Below are 27,194 nucleotides of genomic sequence, written 5' to 3'. Positions count from 1 at the left end.
CACGGCTCAAAACATACGCTCTTGAGTCCTTATTTATTCAGAGACGCAAAATTAAAACCGACTTATAAATACCCCTACTTCATGCCGATACAGTAATTGTATTGTCATTAGCGGCAAGTAATAAACCAGAAACGTAGCGTACACCATGTTTCTTTTTTTTTTTTTCGAGCACTCATTTTTTTTTACATTTTGCCCATTAAATTTTGTTTTTCATGAACTTTTTGAATTCGTGATATGAGTCGCCTCGTGTTATATCAGAGTCCAGGGCATTGGCGCCCTTTTCAACATAAGGACAACGACTTGAATTGGTAAATTTCTTGAATTCAAGTTGCGCACGGAAAAAGAAAAAAAAAACGTATACAGTAATTGGGGTGACTAAAAACAATTTCGTTGTTATGTCCCTTTGTTGAATCTTAGCTTGGGGGAGGTAACTGGCTTTGTGACGCAACTTCCGGGTGTGAGTGTAAAACGAGAGTAGATCTTCTTCCGTGTATCATCGTCATGGTGGGTGTTGTCCTAAGATTTTCATGTGTTATACTTTACAATTTTGTTCCAAAATGGTAGATAGTTTCTGTTAGATTCCTCGATGACCACTGTCTTTTCAGTCAGTAGACTCTTGCTTTATTTGACAGTTGTTATCGTCGTTGTTTTACGGAGATTAGTCAATATTGCCAGACCGGTAGTTCTACTGATCCCTTCCCACACCTCTCCGGTCCAGTTTCCTGGGTTCTCTTGCCTCAAACTCTACATCAACTTAAAAAGTAATTCTGTCATGATCACCCATATATACCGAGTTGAGGGTTGGAGTTATGGGTAAAGGTACCCACTTTTTTAAAGGTAAATATGATGGGATAGTGTCAGTTGGTGCACTGACCTTTCTTGCTAGACACTCATCAGTCAACAAAGTAAAGAGTCAAGTGTTTGTGGTTGTTGATGATCACAGTTTTGAAGAAAGGATGTGAATCATTGTGAAGGAGTGGAGAGTGTAAACATTTCATTCCAAATGGTCTAAGAATGGATATCCATTAGACAACCTTTATTTAGGCATATAAAGTATAAATTGTATTGATCTTGAAAGTTGCCCCCGTTATAACTTAGATCATTGTGTAATTTCTCCCCTAACAAACACATATTGATAGAATCTATACATTGGGCATGATTGGGCTTGGGAACAAAACAAAGAAGCTAAAGTAGAGACGTATTGAGGACTCTAGGTGGCTTTGCCATTTGTTTACCTACTGAGACACTGATGAGTAGAAACTAAACTACCCCGTCGATTGATGCCATACTTCCCATTCCTATAGTCTTATTTTCTACATTATGTTGTCCTATAAGAACGTTTGCACCATGCGTAAAGATTTGAGTTACGGATTAGATATAAACGTCTTTATATTTGTTAGTTATTGTTGAGAGGTAAAGTTAGGGATGACGAGTAGGGTCATGTCGATTTTGAATAATTTTGGTAAATGAACACCCCTAAACTAGACCCTAGAGTCTTAGAGGGGAAAGAGGGAGGGCAGAAAGGCTTTGGGACGTTCCCCACCCCCACCTCCCTTTCAAATGAAATTTTTTTGTTTTTAACTTATTTATACATCTTTTTATTCTGTTTGGAGGCCAGAAATACAGTGAGTGTAACATGTGTCCTCGCCACTTACCTCACTAAATGAAACAGCAGGCCTACTGCTTTTGTGCACTCGTTATGTCATTGAATCATTTTCTTCTGCGGGCAGACATTTTTATAATCTTCATCCATGGAAAAAGTGTCTAGATTCCAGACAACTGTCAATAAAGTGAAATATGTTCCTTTATTTTATCTTTTGTCCTGGGCTTGAACGTTTCTGGTCACAATGTTTCGCCTAGGAGGTAAGCTAGGCAAATTGTGATGTTATACTTGCTTCATTTGCTCATAGTCGAGCTGAAAAACTTGCATGGATTGCATGAAATAAATGTAAAGAATTACAACTGAAAAATAAGGAACAAATTTCAGTTTAAGGTGTCCTTAATATTGAGGTAAACATGTTCAAGTTTGGCATGCTGGACTAACTTTAAATTTAGTATTTAATGCGTGTATGTATAATCTGAATATCTTCATGACATGGTTACGTTGTACATGTAACTCAACATGTAAATAATATATCATGCAATATAAATTACTATGTGTATGCATTTTCACTCCTAACAGGCGGCCACATTAAAGCCTTACCTGAATGCTGTGAAGGAAACTCTGAATGCTGCAATATGCCTTCAGAACTTCGACTCTCAGATGGTAGAGAGGCACAATAAGCCAGAGGTAGAAGTCAAGTAAGTAAAAATATATTTCACGCCAGCTAGTATTGTCTCGTTGAAATGACTGATAATTAATTGTTGCTGTAGGTATACTCGTACACCATGCGTGGTGATTGCCATCTTGGGGTCTGCTTAGTGCTCTTCACAGCGTTCTAGAGAAGGTTTAACCGCCCCCCTCAAGGGCGGTGCCACTGACTGAAGTGTCTTTAGGCCATTCCCAAAGGGGGGACATTTCTAGTTCTTATAATGCCCAGTAGAATTGTAAATGGGCTGATTCAACTATGTCATGCTCATAACTGTGCCTGAACTACAACTGGGAACTGCTACGTTTTCTATTCTAATCCTTACTACTATTGTCATTTTCCTCTACTTCTTTTGTATGTTTGTCACACTCTTGTGACTCGCTATTTCCGGGGTGCCTTGAAAGTCGAAACAGACTTTGTACTGTTGAAGCTAGAGAGGTGAGCAGAGTAAGCCCGATTCCCTGTACGTACAGACTTCTCTGTTGACATTCACCCCTTGGTGCTCGTATGACCTTGTGCAGCTGCGAGCGCCATAAAACCTCTACTAAATTTTTTTAAATAAAAAAGAGAAGGTAGTTGAGGGCCCACTGGAAAGTCCTACTTAATTCCTTTTGCTCTGTTGTTTACCCCATTCTTTCTTGTTTTTTCCGTGCTCTAAATGACCATGATTGTGCAGATGTGCTTTTATTTACTCAAACAGACAAACAAATAGACATTCAGGGTTCTAGAAAATTCTACCATAAATTACTTCTTATCATGTACCAGTTACCAGGCATAGCAGTCCACATTTTTTCGAGCATTTTTGAGCATGTACCATGACAGTGAAAGTGTTATTTATTATAAAGTTGGACCTAAGAAATATAAAGTGTATATTTTTGTGTGATTACTTTGTGATTCTGATAAAGAGTTAAAATCTACACCTATTATTTGATTTTATTATACTAGGTATACTTTGTATATCCTTACTTGTTGTATGCTGTTTGAATCTACTACTCATTATATTTTTAATATATCCAGATTTCCTTAAATTTGCTTGAGACTAAAATACTTTTTTAATACGAATTCAGGAGCAGCAAAGAGCTTCTGCTCACACCAGTCATCATCAGCCGCAATGAGAGAGAAAAAGTTTTGATAGAAGGCAGCATCAACTCTCTAAGGATCAGCATTGCAATTAAACAGGTGTGTGTCCAAGTTTCAGTGTTTGTAAATTTGTGATTTTTGTTGTTGTTACTCCATCACTTTTCTGATACTTGTATAGAATCTTCATTGATTGTGGGTGTTTGTTTTGGTATTTTGGGTGGCGTGATGTGGTCAGTACTGTTCATCATATTTCCATTACTTTTCTTTCTACTTCTACAAAGTGGGTGGTTGGAGGACCGTGCTCTGGTGTGGTTTTCTTCTTCTTTCCTATCGAACATCTATCGTCCTTATCTCCCCTCCTTCTTTTTTATGTTTGTTACTCTCTTGTAACACCTCTAATCTTCTGGCGCTCATATGACCTTATGCAGTTGCGAGGGCCGTAAAACCTCTACTAAACTAAACTCCTTCTACTAACTTCCATAACTTTTTCGTGGGAGTGGTTTGGGGAAAGGGGTGATGGGGGGAGGGGTATATCTTTAAACATTTCAATATAGTGTTATATTAACAATGTTTAATCATCTAATGTGTGTTTCACTTAAGAATGTATCACATGATTTTAAAAAAAAACTTTACCATTCTAGAAATGCTTCAAAACGTTACATTGACTGACCTTTGTTACTTCTATATTCACAGGCTGATGAAATCGAGAAAATTCTGTGTCACAAGTTCACACGCTTTATGATGATGAGGGCTGAAAACTTTGCTATCCTGAGGAGGAAGCAAGTGGAGGTAAGAGAATCTTGGGACTCTTTTCCTTGATATTAATGCATGTTGCAGAGTGTTGATATGTTAAACCTGTACCATTTCACCATTACAAGCTGCAATTCCAAATTTTCTCTCTTGATAAGACCCTGTTAAACAATTTTTGTCCATTTGAGAAGTGAATTTGAATCTGTCTTTGACATGAAGCTAGGCTGTTGGGAATTATATTATAACACTTCACCTGTTTACAGAGTTTTAAGTGGGTGGTTGGCGGGTGCTCTGGTGTGGTTTGCTCCTTCTTTCCTATCAAACATCTATCGTACTTATCTCCCCTTCTTCTTTTTTATATTTGTTACTCTCTTGTAACACCTCTAATCTTCTGGCACTCATATGACCTTATGCAGTTGCGAGCGCCGTAAAACCTCTACTATAACAAAACAAAGAGTTTTAAAAGTAAAAGTAAATTTCATTCTAACATCGCACATCACAGATATATGAAGATGGGCTATATTGCTGACTTTTGCGTGGTTTATTTTTCAACGGGTTAACTCATTGAGAGCACACTTTGTCGTCATTGGTCAAGGCTTGAAGACACACTGCTCTGGAGTACTGTAAGAAACCAAGTATAACTTCCCCTTTTTCTGACAGATTTGTCAATGCTGTTTTCTTTCTCTGAAACTTACAAAGGCAGTCAACAACACGCTTTCTGTGAAATATGCAGTTTCATTTTCCTGATTTGTCTCTGATGGTTCCAAATGTGCCGAAACGTTGTCTTTGGTCTGTTGTTTATTGGACATATGTGTCTGCTACATCCTTGAAGAGTTTACGCTGCGTAATTTCAGCGATCACAAGGAGTTCAACTTGGAGTAACAAAACAAAATTTGTAGAAGGAAATATTCATGTCTGAGACAGCTTGAGTTGGGATGACTAAGAATTATATATATTGATATAACTGATGTCCTGAACAAAAGTTTCTGAGATTTTTTATTGAGAAGTCTGTTACTTTCATTTTGAATTTGTTGTTCTGTAATGAAATGCTTGAAAAGTTCTTTCTAGCTATTGCCAGTATTCGGCGTGTTAGAAAAAAATAAATACAACTGTTGATATTGTGGACAATTGACTATTGTTTTTTCTTCTAACTGCAATCATTTTACTAAAATAAAGTAACATGAGAGACAGTTGCTGAATCGTTTGATGTGGTCGTATCAAAATTTGCCCTTCTTCATCAGAGTTACCTCCTTTATTCTGGTGTGATGTCTCGTCCTTGCATGGCCTACCAAGTGTTTCAGGTGTTATGAAGCTTTGATTCATTTTTTTTAATGCTTCTTTTTTGTTGTTGTTGTTGTTTCTGTCAATAGGGCTATGACATCAGTTTCCTGATCACGAACTTCCACACAGAACAGATGTTTAAGCATAAACTAGTGGACTTCATCATTCACTTCATGGAAGAAATTGACAAAGAGATCAACTTCCTGAAGCTGGCCGTCAACTCAAGGGCTCGTATCAGTGCCGAGGAATTCCTAAAGAACTTCTAACATTCCTGGATTTTTAGGTCTTTTATTATAGTCCGGTAAGTACATTTTTATATCATTTTGTCATGATTTCTATGGTATCTGATGCAACAGTGACTTTTTGAGGTATAATGAAAAATTTAGGATGAACAGTCAAGAAATGTATGGAGAAATCCACACAGGTAGCTTATAGAATGCTTATATGATTGAAGTAAAAAAAAGTATGGGGAACTGTTTCTCCTGCCTATCGTGAAATAAGCTTGTAAGGAGTTGACAGTTGCCCACTTTTTGACTGATTTTTTCAATTTCCTTTTTATGGAAACAGTTGAATTTAATCAGTCAGAAAAGATGGCTATCCCCTATTTGAGACTGTCAAGACTAGCAGTAAAAGTAAATTTCTCGCAAACATCACAGCAACTCAAATGTGACCCCACTGAAAGTAGAGACTCCAAAGTGTGCACCTGGTCAAGTTAGTTCTAAATGGAGGACTAAAATTTACATTTATCTAACACATAGCTCCCTTTACGCATGACTTTCTCCTGAATTCTTTCTGGTAGTAAATTTGGAGCCATTCCTTCGCAGCTCTATAAATGACTGGAGGGAAATTTTGGAGAAAAGAAAAGGGCAATACCATCAAAAATATAAAATCTGCGTGAGCTTTCTTTGTTTATATGACCAAGTTAGGAAGAAATATAAAAAGGTCGTGATTGATGAAAGAATCTTTGACCAAAGCTGCCTATGCTGCATGTAAGAGGGAGGAAGGGGCAAATGAACAAATGAAGACAGACTTTCCACGTCCTACCCACTGTGACTTTCTTTTTGTGTTGTTTCCTCCTTCCTTTTCAGTATTCTGTTGTACAAAGTTGCTTCTAAGCACTTATCACTATCAACCATAATTATATTGGTAATAGCCGCACTCTGCACCCAACGGGGCATTCTTATTGGGTTTTTATTCACTTTTTTAGGTATTCCACCCACTTGGCTGAGTCGTATTGGGCTGTCCCTGTCGTTTTATGCAAGGAAAATTCTGAATTCATGCAAACTGAGCCCAAAAATGTGAAATTATGCGATTCTGTTAATTTTATCAAAGAATGGAAAGGAAAGTAATCAGAAATTAAGCAAAAAATGATCGAATTTTGCAAATTATGCGGGGTGCATAAAACCACGGGGACAGATTGGGCATTCCTCTCGGAGGTGATGCCTCTTTGATAACCTGACAGTGTTGAAAGGGGAGTTCAGTCTATACAATTTTCCCCCCCACTTGTTCGTTAGCGCAGTCGTTCCCCACTGGTCGCCTCTCAGAATGTGCCGTGGGAGACAGCAGTTCTCTTGTTGTTGTTCTTTGCTCTGATTGCTGTATGTATATTTTTTTACAAATTTTTGCTGCTTTCTGTGTGATACCCCCCGGGGCAGTGCCACTGACCGAAGTGTCTTTAGGCCATTCCCAAAGGGGGGATATTAACCATGTTCTTATGCACAGTAGAGTTGTAATTGTAAATGGGCTGATTCAACAATGTCATGCTCATAACTGTGCCTGAGCTGCAACAGGGAACTGCTGCTTTTTCTTTCCTAATCCTTACTATCGTCATTTTCCTCTACTTCTTTTGTATGTTTGTCACACTCTTGTGACCCGCTATTTCCGGGCTGTCTTGATAGTCGAAGTCAAAGCAGACTTTGTGCTGTTGAAGCTAGAGAGATGAGTAGAGTAAGCCTGATTCCCTGTTGGGACTTCTCTCTTGACATCCTCCCCTTGACGCTCATATGACCTGATGCAGTTGCGAGCGCCGTTAAAACTCTACTAAAGCAAAACTTTCTGCATGGACTCTAGGGTGATGATGTGGTTGTGTTTGGATGATGAGGGATTCTTTCTGTGGTCCACTTCACTTAAGTGCCTGTGTCAACAGCAGTGGTCTAAGTGTTTCATTGAAGTGTTTGTGCGTGGGTGGTTGGCGGGTGCTCTCGTGTGGTTTGCTCCTTTTTTCCTATCAAAAACATCTATTGTCCTGATCTCTCCTCCTTTTTTGTGTTTGTCACTCGTTTCTAACTCCTCTAATCTTCGACACTTATATGACCTTTTTGTGTTGCAAGTGCTGTAAAACTCCTACTGAAACTAAGTGTCTGTGCCTTCGGTGGTGGTCTAAGTATTATTGAAGTGGTTTTTTTCTAAGACTCAATTCTTAGGTACAGTCACACCCACTTGTTTGTACAGTCATGAACATCTTGGTACAGTTTTGTGTTTTCAATAGGAAATGTGTGGGTTTTTTTAATGGGATCATTATTGTGCAGGCATGTTGTATAGTACAATTCAAAAGACACTGCTCTGATTCATGTGCAAGGTTGAGAAATTTGTTATACCCTGTGGGTGGTTGGTGGGTGCTCTGGTGTGGTTTGCTCCTTCTTTCCTATCATACATCTGTCGTCCTTATCTCCCCTCATTCTATTTTGTGTTTGTTACTCCCTTATAACACCTCTAATCTTCGGTACTTATAAGACCGTATTGTGTTGCAAGTGCTGTTGAGCTCTTACTAAAACTAACGTTATACCGTTTCTTTATGTTTTCAGGTTTGGTGCTCCTGTGGGGGATATAAAGTGACTAAATCACCAGGCAGCAGCAAAATGGGAAGACTGAAATGTTTAGAACTCTGACTGCCTCTGTTTGTTTGTAGCGATGGTACCCCCCTATTCAAAGCACTCTACACAAAAGCCCATGGTGACAAATTTAATCGAACCAAAAGTTTTTCCTCTTTTGAATAAGTTTCGCACTTTTTACTTTGTTTTAAAAAGATATTTATTTAGCCATAGGATCCGACCTGTCCAGTGTATTTCAAGCATGCACGCTATGGCTTGCGACACGGTTGCTATTGATAGTAAGTTACTATTAACATTCAGGGAAACTAATGACTCATCAAATTTTTTCTGATTCCACTCTTGTTTTGTTTTTTTTCCAATGTTTCTTGATAGTGTTTGGTTGTTGAGCTTGGCGTTGGGGATTTACGATGTGTCCTGGTGGTAGTGGTGAGCAGTGGTAGTGGTGAGCAGTAGGTCTCTCCTTTTTTTTTTCTTTTTTTTTTGGGAGGTTCTGAACGGAGTGGAAAGATGGGGAGTTGTGCAGTGCGGTGGATAATTTTGCGAGACATCACAATCACAGCCATTCCTCACCGTTGCAAGTTTGTGGTATATGCTTTGTGCTGCTAAGAAGGTAGCAATAATTTTACATTTTTTTAAAGACTTTTTTTTTCCAGTCTTTATTTCTACGCCTACTCGCTGTTTGACTGAAATGGGGGTGGTGATATTATTTTATGTCTGAGGATAAAGGAGGAATATTTCTGTTTGTTGTGTTCCTTCAAATAAATTTAACCGCAGTACATTTCTATAATATATATATATATACGTTCTCGAACTGGTGGCATTTGTTCATGTAACAAAGAAGAAGAATATCAATCTAGTACTAACTACTTGTCCCGTACAAGGAACTCGACGAAGCAGACTGTGAACTGGATTATCTTTGAGGATATAATAAGCTGTTTGTTTGATCATCCGACGTTCTGTGATCGTTGAAGTTCTTGACTTAATGTAGGATAGGTTTTTCAATTTCTTCACTACGAGTAGAAATTTAGAGGGATTTTTTTTTTACTTTTCACTGTGATTGCCTTTTTTTATAAACTTTTCACTGTGATTTTTTTTAAGGTTTTTTTTTTTTCTTTTTTTTTGAAAATGCCAAAAAAGCAGGTGTTGGTCTTCATATCAGCGACCAGCTGTTTGTTTTGCCTTAAGACTTTTGGTCATTTTTTGCAGTGAGTTTGAAGAGTCAAGTGTACATGTCCTCGCTACATTCATGACCAAAAAAAAAAATGCGTTTGAATGGGTGTTTTTCTGTACTGCAATAGGTCTCCTCATGTATGCCTTAAGGATTTCATTGAAAAGTATAGAAAAAAAACCACCTTGTGAAAATAGTGTACATGCGTTGGTGAGAATTTTTTATGTGTAGAGGGATTAGTCACCTTTTGGTTTTGGGCTTCTTTTTGTTCTTTTTTTTTTGTTCCTATCATGAAGGAATGATGTTTATTTTAGCTTTTTATTTTTTAAAATTAATACGATGCAGTCGGGCATAAATAACTCAAACACGTCAGGGATTGACAAATAAATGTGTTTAACACATTCGTAAATCGGGTTAACCGATAACTAAGAATTAAAGAGATATTAGTGGGGGGATGGCGAATGGCATGAGCTATATATATCGATGATTTTGAGTTTTGCGTGTTTGTGTTATCTTTGCTCGACTGTGCTTGACATTTTTGACTGCTGCCCTGTATTCATAATTTTGTGTAAGCCACAATAGCACATATCAAAAGTGGGCTTCATGCTTGAACTGAAACAAGTTGTACGTACTGCTGGGGATCCAGACCACATACACTCCACGTAATCTTATCTCTTCTTGGAGAAGCTAGCACGAGTTTGCATTTCCAATCTATTTATCCGTTTCCGTTCTTTGAATCTGCTTGTACAGCTTTCCTACCACCATCATAATCCTTCTGTATCAGGACTGAAAGTTTTGTGGTCATGTCCGGTTGTCGGGTCTGTGGTGTCGGTGACTGATAGAAATACAGTAGAAAGGCTACAATTATTACAATGGGAGGTTAATTTGAAGCTGTTTTATCGACAAGTGTGGCAAGTACGGATGGGTTAGGGAGGTATCGACAAGTGTGGCAAGTACGGATGGGTTAGGGACGTGTGATGTAAAACAGTGCTTTCCCACCTGAGTAATGCCGCCCACTAGTCAGCAACTCGGTAGTTCTGGTGGCCGGTGATCACTTGGGTAGTCAGAGGCCTTTCTAATCTAACGTACATGTTTCAGTTCTAAGACATGTTCAAAAGTTTTCCCATCTATTTTCTGAACATGCTGTTGTGTTTATTCAGTAAAGACTTCCGTCAAATGCGTGCGGCATCACAGGAAAGTAGGATAGTTTCAAGTTTGTCAGCTCCAATTAGAATCATGTGAGTATGTTTCTTAATATGGGGGGGGGGGGGGGGAGACTCTTCAACTGTCAATACGGTAAAAGTCAAGTTGTTCCCGCATCCAATCCGGACATTGGGGATTGCCTTGTTAGTGAGACAACTTCCTGGGCCTTTGGCATATTGTGGTAGGGTGGCCAGTTTCTTTCCACACCACCTTTACTTCCCCAACTCGAAGTCAGGTACCCATTACTGCTGGGTGGGCAGGAGGGGGCGAAAAAAATCCGTGTCCGAACGGAGGCTCGAACCCGGACTTTCTGCTTCGGAGATGAGCGCACTAACCACTCCGCCACCACACCCTCCGTCAGTAAGGTATCCGTAGGAAAAAAACTGTAGAGTGTTTAGTTAGTGGATTAGTGCCGTTTTCCTTATGTTACTGTTCAGCTATCTCTGGCTGATTTAGTTCTTTGTCCTGTTTTTTACCACAGATCTTTAGTTTTCCCTCCTGGTCTCAGGCTGATAGGATAATTAGGTTTGCCGATTCAAACTAGTGACTCTTGGGGAATTTTTCCATTTTTAGTAGCGAGAAGTCAAAAGGTATCCACCGCAAAGGCAAGGGGGCTGATGATGATGTTAGAAAATACACGTAGGTCGTAGTAAGATTCTGGAGATAACGTTTCTGGTACAACAATTTAAGGAGAGCTACTCCACTCTCCAGTCCTGCTGTTTTTTATCGATGATTGTTTCTGCATGAACAGACAGAGAAGTTTATGCAACCTTGTTTTGTTGGAATGTGTAATGGTTATTAGTTTGTACATTTGATTGTGTGTGCGAGTGTGTGTGTGTTGAAGTTGAATAATTGAGATCCAGAGTCAGAAGCCTGTTGTATAAGCTTTCATTTATGTTCCGTATCTATGACTGTGCTTGAAACGGCATGACTTTGAACTTTGTCTCTCTCTCTTCCTCTCTCCTTCTGTGTCCTCATGTAGCCATGTCTTTGTATCGTTTCCCGGCTTCTTTCTTCACTAGCCTCAAGTGCACCACACCGGGGAGCTGTGCTCGCTGGTTTATTTATCCATTTTTGGCTCTCCGTTTCCTATCGTCAATATGATTAGTTCCTAGTATATTATTTAGACGAATTGTTGAATGAATTTATCTGTTTGTGACTTTATATTACAATAAAATCAGTTGGCTTCAATAAGTGTTTTCAGTTGTACACGTGATTATTTTGGACAGTATGCAAAACCCAGTCACTATCAATGCAATTTTTTTTTCTTTAGTATTAACAAGAAAAATAGTAAATAGTATGTATTCATTTGCTCCTTTTATTCTTTTATTACTTTCCTCTTCGCTCATATCAGCTCAAAGTATATTTTGTTCTCTTTCTTCATGTCGACAATTTTGGGGCCTTCACGTCTGGATTGTTTGAAGGAAAAAATGCGAAAATGAATTTTGTTTCCGATTGGAGTAGAAGTTTTCCAACATGTTTTCTGTACAAAAACCAACAGAACTGATTCATGGAAATTTCTAGTAATGAGGATTTTGACAAGTGGTTGTTGTGAGTTGTACTTGGGTACATGGCCTGCCAGTGTATTTCTGTCATGATTTTGTGGGTTCTCTTTTGTCCGGAGAATGTGTGAGAGCTTGAGAGCAACGAGATGATGATTAAATTCTTTTCTATTTCACACTTGACTGTTGTGTCTCATGTGTTTGATAGTGCAGTAGAAATTGTCCTCGACGGCCTGACTTTTGATTCAGTAAGAGTTTTACGGCACTTGCAGCACAATAAGGTCGTATAAGTGCCGAAGATAAGATGTAGTAACAAACACCAAAAAAAAAGGAGAGATAAAGACGATAGTTGTTTGATAGGAAAGAAGGAGCAAACCACACCAGAGCACTCGCCAACCACCCAACGGCCAGCCTTTGTCGAGGACACAAAAACAGTTGTCTTAGACGGGTGAATGTCTTGGCCAGTGTCATTGTAATATTAAATGAAAAAAAGCGGGGAGGAAGTGGAAAGTGGTCATTTGTACATTTTTGTTCCTGTAGAATGAGAGGCAAACGCTGTAACCTCTTTACCATACAACGACAGCCCCCAAAGTTCCATCATGTCTATTGTGGAAAAATCTCAACAAAAACAATCAAAGTAAGCCATCTACTGTGACAGTACGCAAAAAGTAAAAGTAAAGTTGTTCCCGCATCCGAAGCCTACATTGGGGAGTGCCTTGTTAGTGAGACAACTTCCTGGGCCTTCGGCATATTGTGGTAGGGTGGCCAGTTCCTTTCCACGCCACCTTTACTTCACCAACTCGAAGTTAGGTACCCATAACTGCTGGGTGTGCAGGAGGGGGCGAAAAAAATTAGTGTCCGAAACAAGGCTCGAACCCGGACTTTCCGCTTCGGCGGAGACGAGCGCACTAACCGCTCTGCTACCGAACCCTCTATGTTCCATGTCTTTTTTAAAAAAGTTTTAGTAAAGGTAAAAGTAAAGCACTCGCAACTGCATAAGGTCATATGAGCACCAGAAGATTAGAGGTGTTACAAGAGAGTAACAAACATAAAAAAGAAGGGGAGATGAGGACGATAGATGTTTGATAGGAAAGAAGGAGCAAACCACACCAGAGCACCTGCCAACCACCCACATTCCATGTCTATTATGGAAAAATCAACAAAAAAATTAAAGTACGCCACCTACAGTGACAGTATTATGCAAAATAACAACATTGTAATTCCAGAAAAAGGACAAAGGAGTCACCATCTGTTAGTACAGTAGTATGATGTGTATTAGAAAATGTACTCCCACAAGAGAGAAAACATGTGATAATGACACCTCCAAATCGTTTGAAACAAGATCACTTTCATCCTTCCAAACAAATCATAATCCACCATCAAAAGCACATCAATTATTATCAAAATCAAAGTAAAGTCGGTTCCTACCTAACCAAATCATAGACAATGAAATAGATGGACAAACAGCCCAGGACAGCTACAGTAAAGTAAAGGTCGAGTCAACTCGAAGAAGCAAAAAATGTACTAGAGAAACAAGTACAAGAACATGAAAATATTATTTATATATATATAATATGCTTCCAATCAACAAATCCCATCACATCAGGAAGTGGGGTGATCTATTTGGAGGAAATTTCGCCTTCCGAATAAATATAATTTGTAAGCAAGTGTCCATGGGTACTTTCAGCTGACTCTGCATTTGTTATTCCACTTGGTCAAATGACAGTTTTGGGATCTACAAGCTCTCGTTACACAGCTTGAAATACAGAATGAGGGGAAATCATTAAAAAAGTGTGATGGAAAGGCCATGACAATTAAACACTCCTACTTCTTTTGATTGTTACCCTGTGGTCCTAGAACTAGAACTACATGTAGTACAAACTGTACCGGGAACTAATTGGTGGACAAGTCACAGTAAGTGTAAGAAAGCGTTCAACAAAAACATGGTTAACATCAACAAAAACAAAAACCACAGCCGCATCAGAAAGCACTAAAACCATTTAGACTAAAAAAATTAGACGAGAATGAAAATTACAGACTGAAATTAAATCTTCAGAAGTTGCAGTCAGCCGTGAAGACAAAACCAAAACACCCAAAACTAGCTGGGACAACTATTGATTACAACTACAACAACACAGTACCAGATCAGATTCCTTGTTCACATCACACCACAAGAAGCTCTGTGATAAATTCACAACAGCTCTCCTAACCCATAGACACACATGATTTCTACTCTTTTTTAAAAACATCCCCCCCCCCCCCACTAATATCTTCAAAAGAGAATAACTGCTGAGGTAATAGAAATTTTCACATTTTCGAACATAGATTTACTGATACTGATATACTTGTACAAAAAAATTACCATAAAACAACTGTACAAAAAAACTACAATAACTAATAATAATAATAATACACGGATACTGAGCAAAGCAATGAAGTCAATGCTAATATAAGCTAGCTTCATTGTCTGGTATAATAATATACATCCAGTTATTCAATTCTAAGTAAAGAAACAAAGCTACAAAAACGAAAGAACTCAAAACAAGGTATTCAAACTTTGACCGATATAGTCTATATGGTTTGGTTAGTAGTTAGCCTTTCATAGATGCAACCATGAAAGAACCACTGTTTAAAAAATGTTTCTCTCCTTTCTGATCTACGACAAAGGATATAACTGCTGGGGTGAAGAGTTTTTCCTTTCACAATGCCTTCAACTCTTTCTTGACATTCAGTTCATCCATAATACCAGATGATACAGCATACCAAAAAAAATGAGATGTATTTAAACATAGCATATATATATATGACAAAAGAAGAGGTAAAACAGAAATGTAAAAAAAATATTGATGCACCATTACAAAAAAACAGGACTGGCAAGTCCTAAATCGACTAAGAAGAGATTTAAGACGCGTGATCTTACAGAGTTTTCCTCATAGGGCACCACCCAAGACCATTCCTATTCAAAGTAGGCAGAACGTATAAAGTGACTGAACAATTTCCCTCTTCTACAGACATAGAAAGTGTCTGAACAATTTCCCTCTTCTACAGACATAGAAAGTGACTGAACAATTTCCCTCTTCTACAGACATAGAAAGTGACAGAACAATTTCCCTCTTCTACAGACATAGAAAGTGTCTGAACATTTTCCCTCTTCTACAGACATAGAAAATGTCTGAACATTTTCCCTCTTCTACAGACATAGAAAGTGACTAAACATTTTCCCTCTTCTACAGACATAGAAAATGTCTGAACATTTTCCCTTTTCTACAGACATAGAAAGTGTCTGAACATTTTCCCTCTTCTACAGACATAGAAAACGTCTGAACATTTTCCCTCTTCTACAGACATAGAAAGTGTCTGAACATTTTCCCTCTTCTACAGACATAGAAAGTGTCTGAACAATTTCCCTCTTCTACAGACATAGAAAGTGACTGAACAATTTCCCTCTTCTACAGACATAAGACACAAAATTCACCACCATTCTCCTCACCCAAACAAACACAACAAAGTCACTCAAAACAATAAAGTCCTCCCCTGCAGATATCTGGAAAAGAGAATATCTGATGAGATATATGGAGAGATGTTCACGTGTTCAAACGCAGTTTCACAGATATACCTTTACAAAAGAATGACCATAAGACAACTGTACAAAGAACTTCGATGACGAATAAACAGATAACTGAGTAAAGCAACGAGGCCCGCACCGACATCCAACAGCTTCCTCGTCAAGTATATCAGTCATGAGCCTCTTCCATCCAGTGTGACATTCAAAACATTCCACAGAAAACAGAACTCAACAAAGCAACTTTCAGTAAATTTAAGGTCTTTCCAGAGCTTTCTAATTAAGAAATGATTTCATGAAAAATGCCAGCATTTCATAACAAAAGTATTAGTATTACACTGGTTATGGTATAATCATGTAAGTCATTCAGACATTCATTCACTAGTTTGAAGGTTTACTAGATTCACTGAATCCATTTCATACGTATAAAAATGCATGATTTGCTTTCAAACGTCACCCTGTGCATGTACAAAAACCCTCAAAACTTTTCGTCAAAACACATGAAAATGACCTTTCTCTGAATTACGTTCGAAAGACATCGTGCAAAAAACCCAAATAGTACGATTTTCTCTCCTATGTGATCGGACAATTCCGCTGGGAAGTTTGTGAAATTGACAAAGTTTTTAACAATTTAAAGAGACAATTTCGACCATAAATAATGAAAACTGTTAAGATCTTGAGTCCAGTGTATCAACCGAAACAAAATACCATCAAGTAAAATATGTAGTAACTTTTACATTAAAGATTAGCATGCATGAAATTCTGCTAGAGAAACATGAACAATAACCTTGATATTTCCAGCACATCCCGAGTAAGATACACATAAACACTGCCAAAGTAAGTAAATGATATTAGCAAATCTATAACTTTTAATTTCAAGACAAAAAGAGGAATGTGTACCAAACTGAAAAAATAGAAAAAACCCACAACACTCTCGCCAGTCTCGCCTCTCAGCACGTCACCGCCGCGTTGATTCATCCTAAGGAGCACTTCCCTTATAGAGACGGCACAGCATAGTTGAGGAACTTCAGGGTCACTTCGTAGCCCAAGAAACATGCCTGGGTGGAAAGACAAAGGAAAGCTCGGTAACGACTAGTTTCTCTTTTCTTTTTTTTTCTTTTTTTATTGTAAAGAGGGGCACATCAACACAATAACTGTAAATTAGTTTCGTTTTAGTAAGAGTTTTACGGCACTTGCAACTCAATAGGGTCGTATAAGTGCCGAAGATTAGAGGTGTTACAAGAGAGTAACAAACACAAAAAAGAAGGAGAAAAGATAAGGACGATAAATGTTTGATAGGAAAGAAGATGCAAACCACACTAGAGCACCCACCAACCACCCGACTAGTTTCTGTATTTTTTATTTAGAGTAAAGAAGGGCACATCAACAGAATAACGGCCATTTAGTGCTGGGGGAGAAAAAGCAAGACTGACAAACAGAAAAAAACAGACGGAAACAACAAGGATTTTTCTAATAAAATCCTATAAAAATAAGACATGACAATTAGGAGAGGTATTGACCAATTCTGGAAAAAAAAACATTTCCTTGAAGTACGACAAAAAAGATACATACTGCTTCTTTAAATAACACACATTTTGTCAATTTGTCGAAAGGGAACATAAAACTGAAGCAAATTTTTACTGGTCAAACTATCTTCTTCTTTTGCGACAGCACAAGTTTTAACAACAGAAAACCTCAAAAGAGTTTCTGTCAGAACAAATGACAAACATGTGGGAAGAAAACATAACGTCATAAATTCTCATACAAACAAAACAAAGAAAAAAAACCCTACTCGTAAGTATCTTTCTGCAGTGTAAGCTAAATGGGAAAGAAATATCCTCCCCACACATACAAGCATACTTAAGACAGAAACAAAAACAACATATCACACTAGAATAACTGTGACAAAAAATAGACAGCTTTCATCTAAACAAAGACCACACATCACACTGCAATAAACTGTGACATAACATAGAGAGCATTCATCTAAACAAAGACCACACATCACACAGCAATAAACTGTGACATAACAAAGACTCCTTTCATCTAAACAAAGACCATACATCCCACAGCAATAACTGTGACATAACATAGACAGCTTTCATCTAAACAAAGACCACACATCACACAGCAATAAACTGTGACATAACATAGAGAGCATTCATCTAAACAAAAACCACACATCACACAGCAATAAACTGTGACATAACATAGAGAGCATTCATCTAAACAAAAACCACACATCACACAGCAATAAACTGTGACATAACATAGAGAGCATTCATCTAAACAAAGACCACACATCACACAGCAATAAACTGTGACATAACATAGACTCCTTTCATCTAAACAAAAATCACACATCACTGAAAAAAACTGTAACATAATATAGACTGCTTTCATCTACACAAAAATTAGATCAAAACTAGAGGGTTCACTAAGAGCCCTGGCAAAAAAACATTTTTCAATATGAACAACTGGAACACAGATTTATTCACAATGATTTTTTTATTTAAAAAAAAAAGTCTTGGCAATAACAGCAAAAAGAAATACGAGCTTGGTTCCAAAATCAACAATATGTCATTACGCATCATCCTCACTTCCTGCACTAGCCCTGCTTTCCTGATAGCATTTTATCGACCTTCAGAATCATTTGATGTTACATTTAATGTCTACATTTAAATTTCTCTGTGCATGTACCCATAGCATTATCTGATGCATGTACTCACAGCATTGGCAGGGAAGTCTAAACGTTTGACCCTTCACTCTACTTCTGTGGTAAAGTTTCTCTGTGCATGTACACAGCATTATCTGATGTATGTACTCACAGTATTGGCAGGAATGTCTAAAACTTTTAACGTTTCTCTTTATGTCTACAATAAAGTTTTTCCGTGTATGTCATGTACTCACAGCATTAGCTAAAAAAGCTCAAACATTTGACATTTCACTTTACGTCTAAATTTAAGTTTCTCTGTGCATGTACACAGCATTATCTGATGTATGTACTTACAGCATTGGCAGGGAAGTCCAAACGTTTGACCCTTCACTCTACTTCTATGGTAAAGTTTCACAGCATTATCTGACGTATGTACTCACAGTATTAGCTGGAATGTCTAAAACGTTTGACGTTTCACTTTACGTCTGCGGTTAAGTTCCTCTGGGCATGTACACAGCATTATCTGATGTATCTACTCACAGCATTAGCTAAGAAAGCTCAAATGTTTGACATTTTACTCTACTTCTATGGTTAAGTTTCTCTGTGCATGTATTCACGGTATTAGCTAAGAAAGATCAAACATTTGACGTTTCACTAAAATACATCTACATTTAAGTTTCTCAGTGCATGTACTCACAGCATTAGCTAAGAAAGTTTTTAAAATTTGACATTTCAGTTTCTCTGTGCATGTACACAGCATTATCTGATGCATGTACTCACAGCATTATCTGAGAAGTCTAAAACGTTTGAAGTTTCACTTTACTTCTATGATTAAGTTCCTCTGTGCATGTACACAGCATTATCTGATGTATGTACTCACAGTATTAGCTAAGAAAGCTCAAACATTTGATGTTTCACTTAAATACATCTACATTTAAGTTTCTCTGTGCATGTACACAGCACTAGCTGATGTATGTACTCACAGCATTTGCAGGGAAAGCTCTCAGCATGATGGGAGTGAAGCCCTTGTACAGGCTCATGATGCCTTCCTCTCTGAGGATCACCTTGGCAACATCGCGGATTCCGTTAGGGAAAGCACCATGTGGGGCTGCAGAAAAATTTTAGTTTATGTTAAAGTTTTACAGCATTTGCAACACAAAGAGTAAGATAATCTAATGCCAAAGATTAGAGGTGTTGCTACAGGACAGTCACATACAAAGAAAAGAAGATATAAGTACAATACATGATGCTTGACAGGAAAGATGGAGCAAACCACACCAGAGCACCCACTAACCACCAATAGGCCGCAGAAAACAAATTCAAACAGTACAACAAATTCTAAAACCACACAATGTATGTTTTAAAATCCAGAACGTCACTGTCATCAGAAGTCCATACGTAGTTTTATACAAATACTGCTTTTGACTAAATGTGCTGCTAAAAAGGAAGTATAAACAAGAAAATAAGCATGCAAAGGGATGATAAACAATCGAAAAGTCATTATAAAAACGGCTCTGACTGTCTTAGTCACAATTTTTCATGATCAGCATGTCAAACAAGTCTACAGCACAGACTGATAATTTTTCACTCAGATCTCACGCAAGATGAGCTTAAAGGTCATTTGTGGTAACTGCCCTCAGTTGGTGATTTGGGAAAATCGTACGAGTGCAACAATTGATATCAGTCGTCAGTGATTTAAAACAATGGGAAAAATTCATATGCGTTAAACAGAGGAAAACTGAGGACTTCTGGTGCGAATATTTGCTTTCCTGAAAACGACCCTGCAATACTACAATAAGCACAAAAAATATGGGCCCTTCAAAGTTAAATATACTTTTCTTCATTCAAGAGGATGAGAACTGTATAAAAAAAAAAGTTTCCTGAACACACAGGGAGTCTAGAAGAAGTGACCTAATCCTGTTTTGTACTGACCGGTCTGCAGCCTAGACTTGAGCACATCTGGAGGAATGGCCACTGCCCAGTTGAAGATTCCAGCCACACCCCCAGCCACAATGGTCCGCCCAATGCTCATGTCGGAGCGGCTGCAAGAATGGGGGGGGGAATCAAGTGTATTTGAAACAGTCATAGATATCTCATACAAGTTATTTCTAGTGTATTTGAAACAGTCATAGATATATCAAGTGTTTTTGAAACAGTCATAGATATCTCATACAAGTTATTCCTCGTGTATTTGAAACAGTCATAGATATATCAAGTGTATTTGAAACAGTCATAAATATATCAAGTGTATTTGAAACAGTCATAGATATCTCATACAAGTTATTTCTAGTGTATTTGAAACAGTCATAGATATATCAAGTGTATTTGAAACAGTCATAGATATATCAAGTGTATTTGAAACAGTCAAAGATATCTCATACAAGTTATTTCTAGTGTATTTGAAACAGTCATAGATATATCAAGTGTATTTGAAACAGTCATAAATATATCAAGTGTATTTGAAACAGTCATAGATATCTCTTACAAGTTATTTCTAGTGTATTTGAAACAGTCATAGATATATCAAGTGTATTTGAAACAGTCATAGATATATCAAGTGTATTTGAAACAGTCATAAATATACCTAGTGTATTTGAAACAGTCATAAATATACCTAGTGTATTTGAAACAGTCATAAATATACCTAGTGTATTTGAAACAGTCATAAATATACCAAGTGTGTGTATGTGGTGAAACACCAAACCAATGTGCCAAGATCAGGACAATTAAGATGTATCTTATCTTATCATATCTTATGTTATGTTTTCTTATCATATCTTGTTATGTTATGTTATCTTATTGTTTCTTATCTGTACTCACTCTCCGCCAGCTGGCGTGAGCACACGCTGCAGCCACTCGTAGCTGGTGAAGTACATGCCGGTGGCAGGCACGTCTCTCAGCAGGGTGGCAAATGTCCCGCGGTACACGCTGCGGATGCCACCCTCGCGGTAGATCTTCTTGGCGCAGTCCACAGGGCCTTTGTACTTGCGGTCAGCCACGCTAGCCTCCTGCTGGATCTGTGACATACACAAAGGGAAGAAAGGGAGAAAGAGATGATGAAAGTTCCGACAACCTCATACTTGACACACACGAGGGAAGAAAAGAAAGAGAGAGATGATGAAAGTTCCTACAGTACAACACCATACTGCCACACACCAGGGAAGAGAAGGAAGAAAGATTATGAAAGTTCCTACAACGCTGCACTGACACACACACGAGGGAAGAAAAGGAAGAGAGAGATGATGAAAGTTCCTACAGTACAACACCATACTGTCACACACCAGGGAAGAAAAGGAAGAGAAGGAAAAGAAGGAAAAGAAGGAAGAAAGATGATGAAAGTTCCTACAGTACAACGCCATACTGACACACACCAGGGAAGAAAAGAAAGAGAAGGAAGAAAAGGAAGAAAGAGATAATAAAAATTCCTACAACGCCATACTGACATACGTGGTACGCTATGAAATTGCACTATTTTCTACCTCCTAACATACCAAGGAATATAAATCACTTCACATAAATTAAATGGGGTTAACAATGCAACCAAAAATTTAAAAAAAGAAAAAATCATTTTTTAAAAACCTGCAGCCTGTTGCGGTAATCAGCCAGTAATAGGAGTATACAGCTGCTACAAAAGAGCATCATGTTCATTGCCAGGTGTGAATTGGACAGGTGTGTAAAACAAAAAAATAATAAAAAGTTCAAACCCTGATGGGAATCTCTTCTTTCTTGCTTTCAACTAATTACCCATTTTTATATGACCTTTTCACAACAGGAATTCGGTGCTTTCAAATGGACTTACAACAAAACTAGAAATATGGAGTAAACACAGGATAGAGCTAAGCTCAACAAGTCGCCACGCCACCACAGGGCTTTCTTGTCGTATCTCCACTTTTTGATTAACAGTGAAAATGTGACTTCTTCTTTTTTTAAGCTCACCTCAGTGCTTTCTTGTCGTATCTCCATTTTTTAAAAATTTGACAGGGAAAATGTGACTTCTTCTTCAGCTTACTCTTTGTTATGACATGAACAGTTTTCACAGTTATTAAAAATGGAGAAATGACAAGAAAGCACTACTGATGTCGCGAAGAGGCTCAACTAGAAACTGACCTGCAGGAGACACTTGATCCTCTCCCCGGGCGCCATGATCACAGTGGTGAACACACCGGCCAACATGCCTGCCTTGAACAGTTGGGGGTAACTGAGAGGACAAACGACAGACCAAAATCAAACACAAAATACCCCAAAAAAAGCCTTCGAGAATTGTAAATAACTGAATGGAGAAATGATAGATGAAAAACAACAACTGAAATAGGGGGCAAGACAAGCAAGCAATTTCCTCAACTGAGGCACAATGTAAAATTTTGTGTTTGATGCCATATTCTTGAAATTAAACTCTTTTATTATTTCATACTTATAAATTGTAAAAACTTCACCAATAAACATGATGAATCTATTTCTTTAAGGCTTGAATCCGAGAAGTAACTTTTTGTCAGCAAGCTTCACAATTCTTTTTATGCCATCAAATAGTGTCTAAGTGAAACCGTCACGAGAGTCGTCTCCGGCAAACTTACCTGAGCTCCTCGTCAGGATGTTTCTGCTGCAACCTCTTGCCGATGCCAAAGCCCAGGAAACAAATGGCAAAGATAGGAGCCACACCGGTGATGGGGGCGGCCATGCCTTTGTACAAGCCGAAAAAGCCCTGAGGAAAATCAACAATTCAATAGAGTCAATTAACAAGTTAATAGAGCCAGTAGACAGAGACGAGATAAATCATTTTTTTAAATGTCCATAAAAAACAGTCATCGTTCACGATTAACAGATGAGATAAATCCTTTCTTCAAATGTCCATACAGCATCATTTACAGATAACAAAGAGTTTTCAGAGATGGGACTTTCAAAATACACAAAATTCCCTCAACAATCCATTCCTGTCTATCAAATGAAATTCTCCAAGCAAGGAAAAATATTGGCTACCGTTCTCAGTCAGTCACTCTTTCTCAAGGATAGTTTTCAGTTTTCTCCATTTATTCTTCTTTGCTGTCTTCTTACTCTCCATAATTCTCCCCCTTACTCTTTCTTTCTCTCTTCTGTCCTCATTTTTATAAACTTGTCCTTATTTTTATAAACTTGTCATCGTTTTGTAACAATCCTTCCATGCAGAAAGTGGTACAGAAGGGGGGGGGGGGGAGACCCTGTGCACAGACTAGAATTTTGAGCAATTAGGGAATCTAGACCTGCTTATATCTGTTTCGCCGTGTGGAAGTAGCAAAAAGCTTTACCTCTACTCACTTCTAAGGGCCTTGTGCATCAAACAAAAAACGTTTATTTCTCAAAAAGCTCCTTGACATTAAAAAAAACAAAAAAACAAACCAAATGTGCCAACAGTACCTCTTTCCTGACAGTCTTCATGGCACAGTCAAAGGTGCCCTTGAAGAGAGGGGCTTCCCCAGGCTTGGGTACCGGCATGGTCTGGAGGCGCACCTGAATAACAAAAAATAAAATAGAAAGAAGTAAGTATTTAGTTGGGTTTTTAAAAATAGTTTTAGTAAGTGTTTTACGGCACTTGCAACACAATAAGGTCATATAATTTCCGAAGATTAGAGGTGTTACAAGAGAGTAACAAACAAAAAAAAAAGAAGGAGAGATAAACGATAGACGTTTGATAGGAAAGAAGAAGCAAACCACACCAGAGCATCCGCCAACCACAAAAAGTTTTCAGTTTGAATTTTTAAAAAAACAAGGGAAAAAAACATTTGCTGTGAGAAGGAGAATGAAAGAAAGCATATATGTAAAGTGTCTCATTCTGTGAAAAGAAACAATTTGACCCCGCAGTGCTATGTGACAAATAGAAACCTTCTCATTGGCTGCCAGCCACGATTTTCATCTAATCCACACACAACCGTTCCTTAGAAAATCAAACATCTTTCATTTTGACTTTGAAGGATTTAATCAATGTTGTGCAAAAATTGTAGTTTATGAACCTTTTTCCAGAAAAATCTGGCTTCCTTCAATGTGTGGCATCATGGTGAAATCAGGCACTTGTCAAAACAATGAAATCAAAAGAGACCTACATTTTTTCATTTCTTGTGAAATTTTTATTGATTTTTAGGAGGTGCTCAACAACTTTCCCGTCCATTTTAACACACACCTCTGTGTGTGTTTTACTATCTTTTTAAAACGTTGATTAAAGTAAAGGAACAAAAAATATAAATTTGCAGTTTCCAAGGACACTTAATTAAGCTTTGGATGTCACCAAACTTTGGCGTTCATTTTCTCACTAATAGTACACATGACATCAGGCAACATCAACTTCAAATAGCTCGACTTCTATTCAAGATAGACGAACATTTTTTCCTATCAAAAACAAGTAAAAAAAAACAAACTTTAAATTGACACCAATAACTACTTGAGCCCACAAATTGACGAGCACAGACTCTATCAGGTCATGACACAAATATATCACCCATGGTCAAAATCCAACAGGAATTCAACAAAATTTTCTGTGGTGTGCATTAGGTATTAGGAAGAAGTCGCATTTTCAATTATTAAAAAAACGGAGATAGGACAAGAAAGCACTGAAGTTACGAGGAGCTCCTCTTGGACACTATCATTATACACGAATATAATATAGGAAAAAAACGCAAGGAGATGTGAGAAGAGGTTGTTTGTACCAGGTGATTATCTTGGATAGGTGGCCGTAAGGGCGGGTTCAACTGTGGTTCATTTGCTGAGAGCAGCATCAAACCTCATTCTGTTTCCGTGTTGGGACAAATTTGAGGCTTCCTTTCACCATATGAGAAAAAAATTTAGAAAACACACCTGGCCACAGGGAAAGATAAGAAAGAATCATGCGTCCCAATCACAATCAGAGGTTATCTTGTCTTGCTCTTACATAGAGATAAAACTATTACAACCTCATGTTACACTCAGAGACTAGCATGGCGACATTTTTTACACATGAACAAAACCAGCATGTCAGCATTTGTCTCTGTCTTAACTCTTTATCTCTGAGGGGGGGAAACCCACTATGCCGGGGCCCTTTTTTGGTAATATATCTAAAAAAGACCAAAACGCCAGTGATACATGGGTCATTAAATCGAAATTAGCAAACCTATTATGATAGTACTTCATCTAATGAATGAACTTCCGGTAAAAGAGACCTGTTTTGGGCATTTGCCGAAAAGTAATTTGATGTCGAAGTCGTCGAAAAAGAATGTACCCGAGCCGCTGGGAGAGGCTTACCGGATATAAAGAGTTAATGAAAGCGCAAATGGTGCTCGGGTGTTATCCCTGGGTGTTTTTTTTTTTATTTTTTATTTTATTTTTATGAAACAACTGTTAACGTTGTTGTACTCAGCATCAAAGAAGAATTAGGAAACCATTCTTTGTAAGAGTTGTTGTTGTTGTTGTTGTTGTTGTTGTTAGCGATCCAGTAGCATCTGAGCGTTAACTCTTCTGCATGATGCCATTCGGTAATAGTTGCATGTTTGTTCTAATTGCTCTTTGTAAAAGAGTAAGTTAAGGCAACAGTGAAAAGACAAATTAATGTAGGGATAGAGGAAGAGAACAGTTGCAGCAACAGGTGCAGCATCATCATTAACGCTATTCTTTTCATCAACAATTTTGCTTTTAATATAGTCTAATCATCTCAGAAAATAAATCAGTCAGTATTTGGGTACATTTGAAAGACTGACCGTGAGCAAAAACAGGCCCATAAACAGAATGCAGAGCACCTGCTGTTTAGTTTAGTTTTAGTAAGAGTACACTTGCAACACAATAAGATTATATATATAAGTGCTGAAGAGTAGAGGTGTTACAAGCGAGTAACAAAAAAAAAAAGGAGGAGAGATCAGGACGACAGATGTTTGACAGGAAAGAAGGAGCAAGCCATACCGGAGCACCCGACAACCACCCACTGAGCATCTGCAATGCACCCACTCATCTCAATAATTTCTACTAAAGGACAAAGAGTCAAACATTTATTATAAAAATAAAGTCAGTAAAGACAAGCATGGAGCTTGCCTTTACCCTAATATGACCAACTGACATTTTCAACCAATATTCTCTCCATGAAGCAGTCTTCAACTTAAAAAATTAACATTCTGCTCATTTGCATATATTCACATCAGCAGCTGTAATTTAAAAGAAGCCAAAAATAAACTCAACTGTGACACATGTGTGCACAAAGCATCCAGAGGCGCTGTATTGATTACAGAGTATCCAGTTACCTGTGTCCGCATAATTTATCAGTTTAATTGCCGTTTTGAAAAAGGCCGTCTACCTTTATTACACCTGTCCGAACACAAAATTAATTTGTATGCACCCCCAAATAGGCAGAGATGAAAATTGTAGGCTCTTAATTTGTGCTGTGTCAACAAAACTGCTGGCCTAAAAAAAAAAAACTGTCTACCCTGAGGAAAGTGTGTGTAATGGAATTTTAAGTCCTGAACAATGAGATGAGCACAGAAACAGGGTGACTGATCACTTGAGAAAGGGGATCTTGGGACTAAATGTCCTTTTTGTAAATAATTTATTTAAAATGTCAGAATGGGAATTTTCCACTTTTATTTTAATTTTATATACGAAAATTTCATTTCACTGCCTAATCTAGGCTCCATCTTTTTTATGGTGCATTACAATAAAGGTAATTACAAATTCCTGTTAATGGGAAAAGAGAGGGTAAAAATATAAGATAGTCTATAGATATATATATATTATATCTTTCAATCAAAAGACTTTGTGAAACAGAAACAGAAGGAATGGAACTGAAATTAACTTTGTTTGCAGCTTGCCCCTTGAGAGTGGGGAAAGAGCAAGAGTGAGAGAGAGAGAGAGAGAGAGAGAGAGAGAGA

General features: G+C 37.9%; 2 protein-coding genes across 2 annotated transcripts in view; one reads left to right on the top strand and one right to left on the bottom strand.

Annotated features, from left to right (window-relative positions):
* Positions 1–411: 411 nt before the first annotated feature.
* Positions 412–12,302, top strand: LOC101848437 (actin-related protein 2/3 complex subunit 4). Its single transcript, XM_005100522.3, has 6 exons — positions 412–504; positions 2,183–2,301; positions 3,377–3,488; positions 4,083–4,178; positions 5,510–5,721; positions 8,225–12,302. Exons 1-5 carry the CDS (start codon positions 502–504, stop codon positions 5,684–5,686), a joined length of 507 nt encoding a protein of 168 aa, XP_005100579.1. The 5' UTR covers positions 412–501; the 3' UTR covers positions 5,687–5,721; positions 8,225–12,302.
* A 1,072-nt stretch (positions 12,303–13,374) lies between these two features.
* The window catches only part of LOC101848118 (mitochondrial carnitine/acylcarnitine carrier protein), a 17,165-nt gene continuing 3,345 nt past the window's right edge, over positions 13,375–27,194 (bottom strand). The window contains exons 2-8 of the mRNA XM_005100521.3: positions 23,731–23,823; positions 22,914–23,041; positions 22,450–22,540; positions 21,163–21,359; positions 20,275–20,384; positions 19,326–19,450; positions 13,375–16,744 (exon numbers count right to left, since the gene is read on the bottom strand). Of these exons, the coding sequence (XP_005100578.1) occupies positions 16,682–16,744; positions 19,326–19,450; positions 20,275–20,384; positions 21,163–21,359; positions 22,450–22,540; positions 22,914–23,041; positions 23,731–23,823 (807 nt within the window). The 3' untranslated portion in view covers positions 13,375–16,681. The remainder of the gene's footprint in view (positions 16,745–19,325; positions 19,451–20,274; positions 20,385–21,162; positions 21,360–22,449; positions 22,541–22,913; positions 23,042–23,730; positions 23,824–27,194) is intronic.

This window comes from Aplysia californica, unplaced genomic scaffold (assembly GCF_000002075.1).
Source record: "Aplysia californica isolate F4 #8 unplaced genomic scaffold, AplCal3.0 scaffold00250, whole genome shotgun sequence".
NCBI classification, from domain to species: Eukaryota; Metazoa; Mollusca; class Gastropoda; order Aplysiida; family Aplysiidae; genus Aplysia; species Aplysia californica.
Note: the sequence above shows the minus strand (reverse complement) of the source record. Positions and strands in the feature narration are given on the sequence as shown.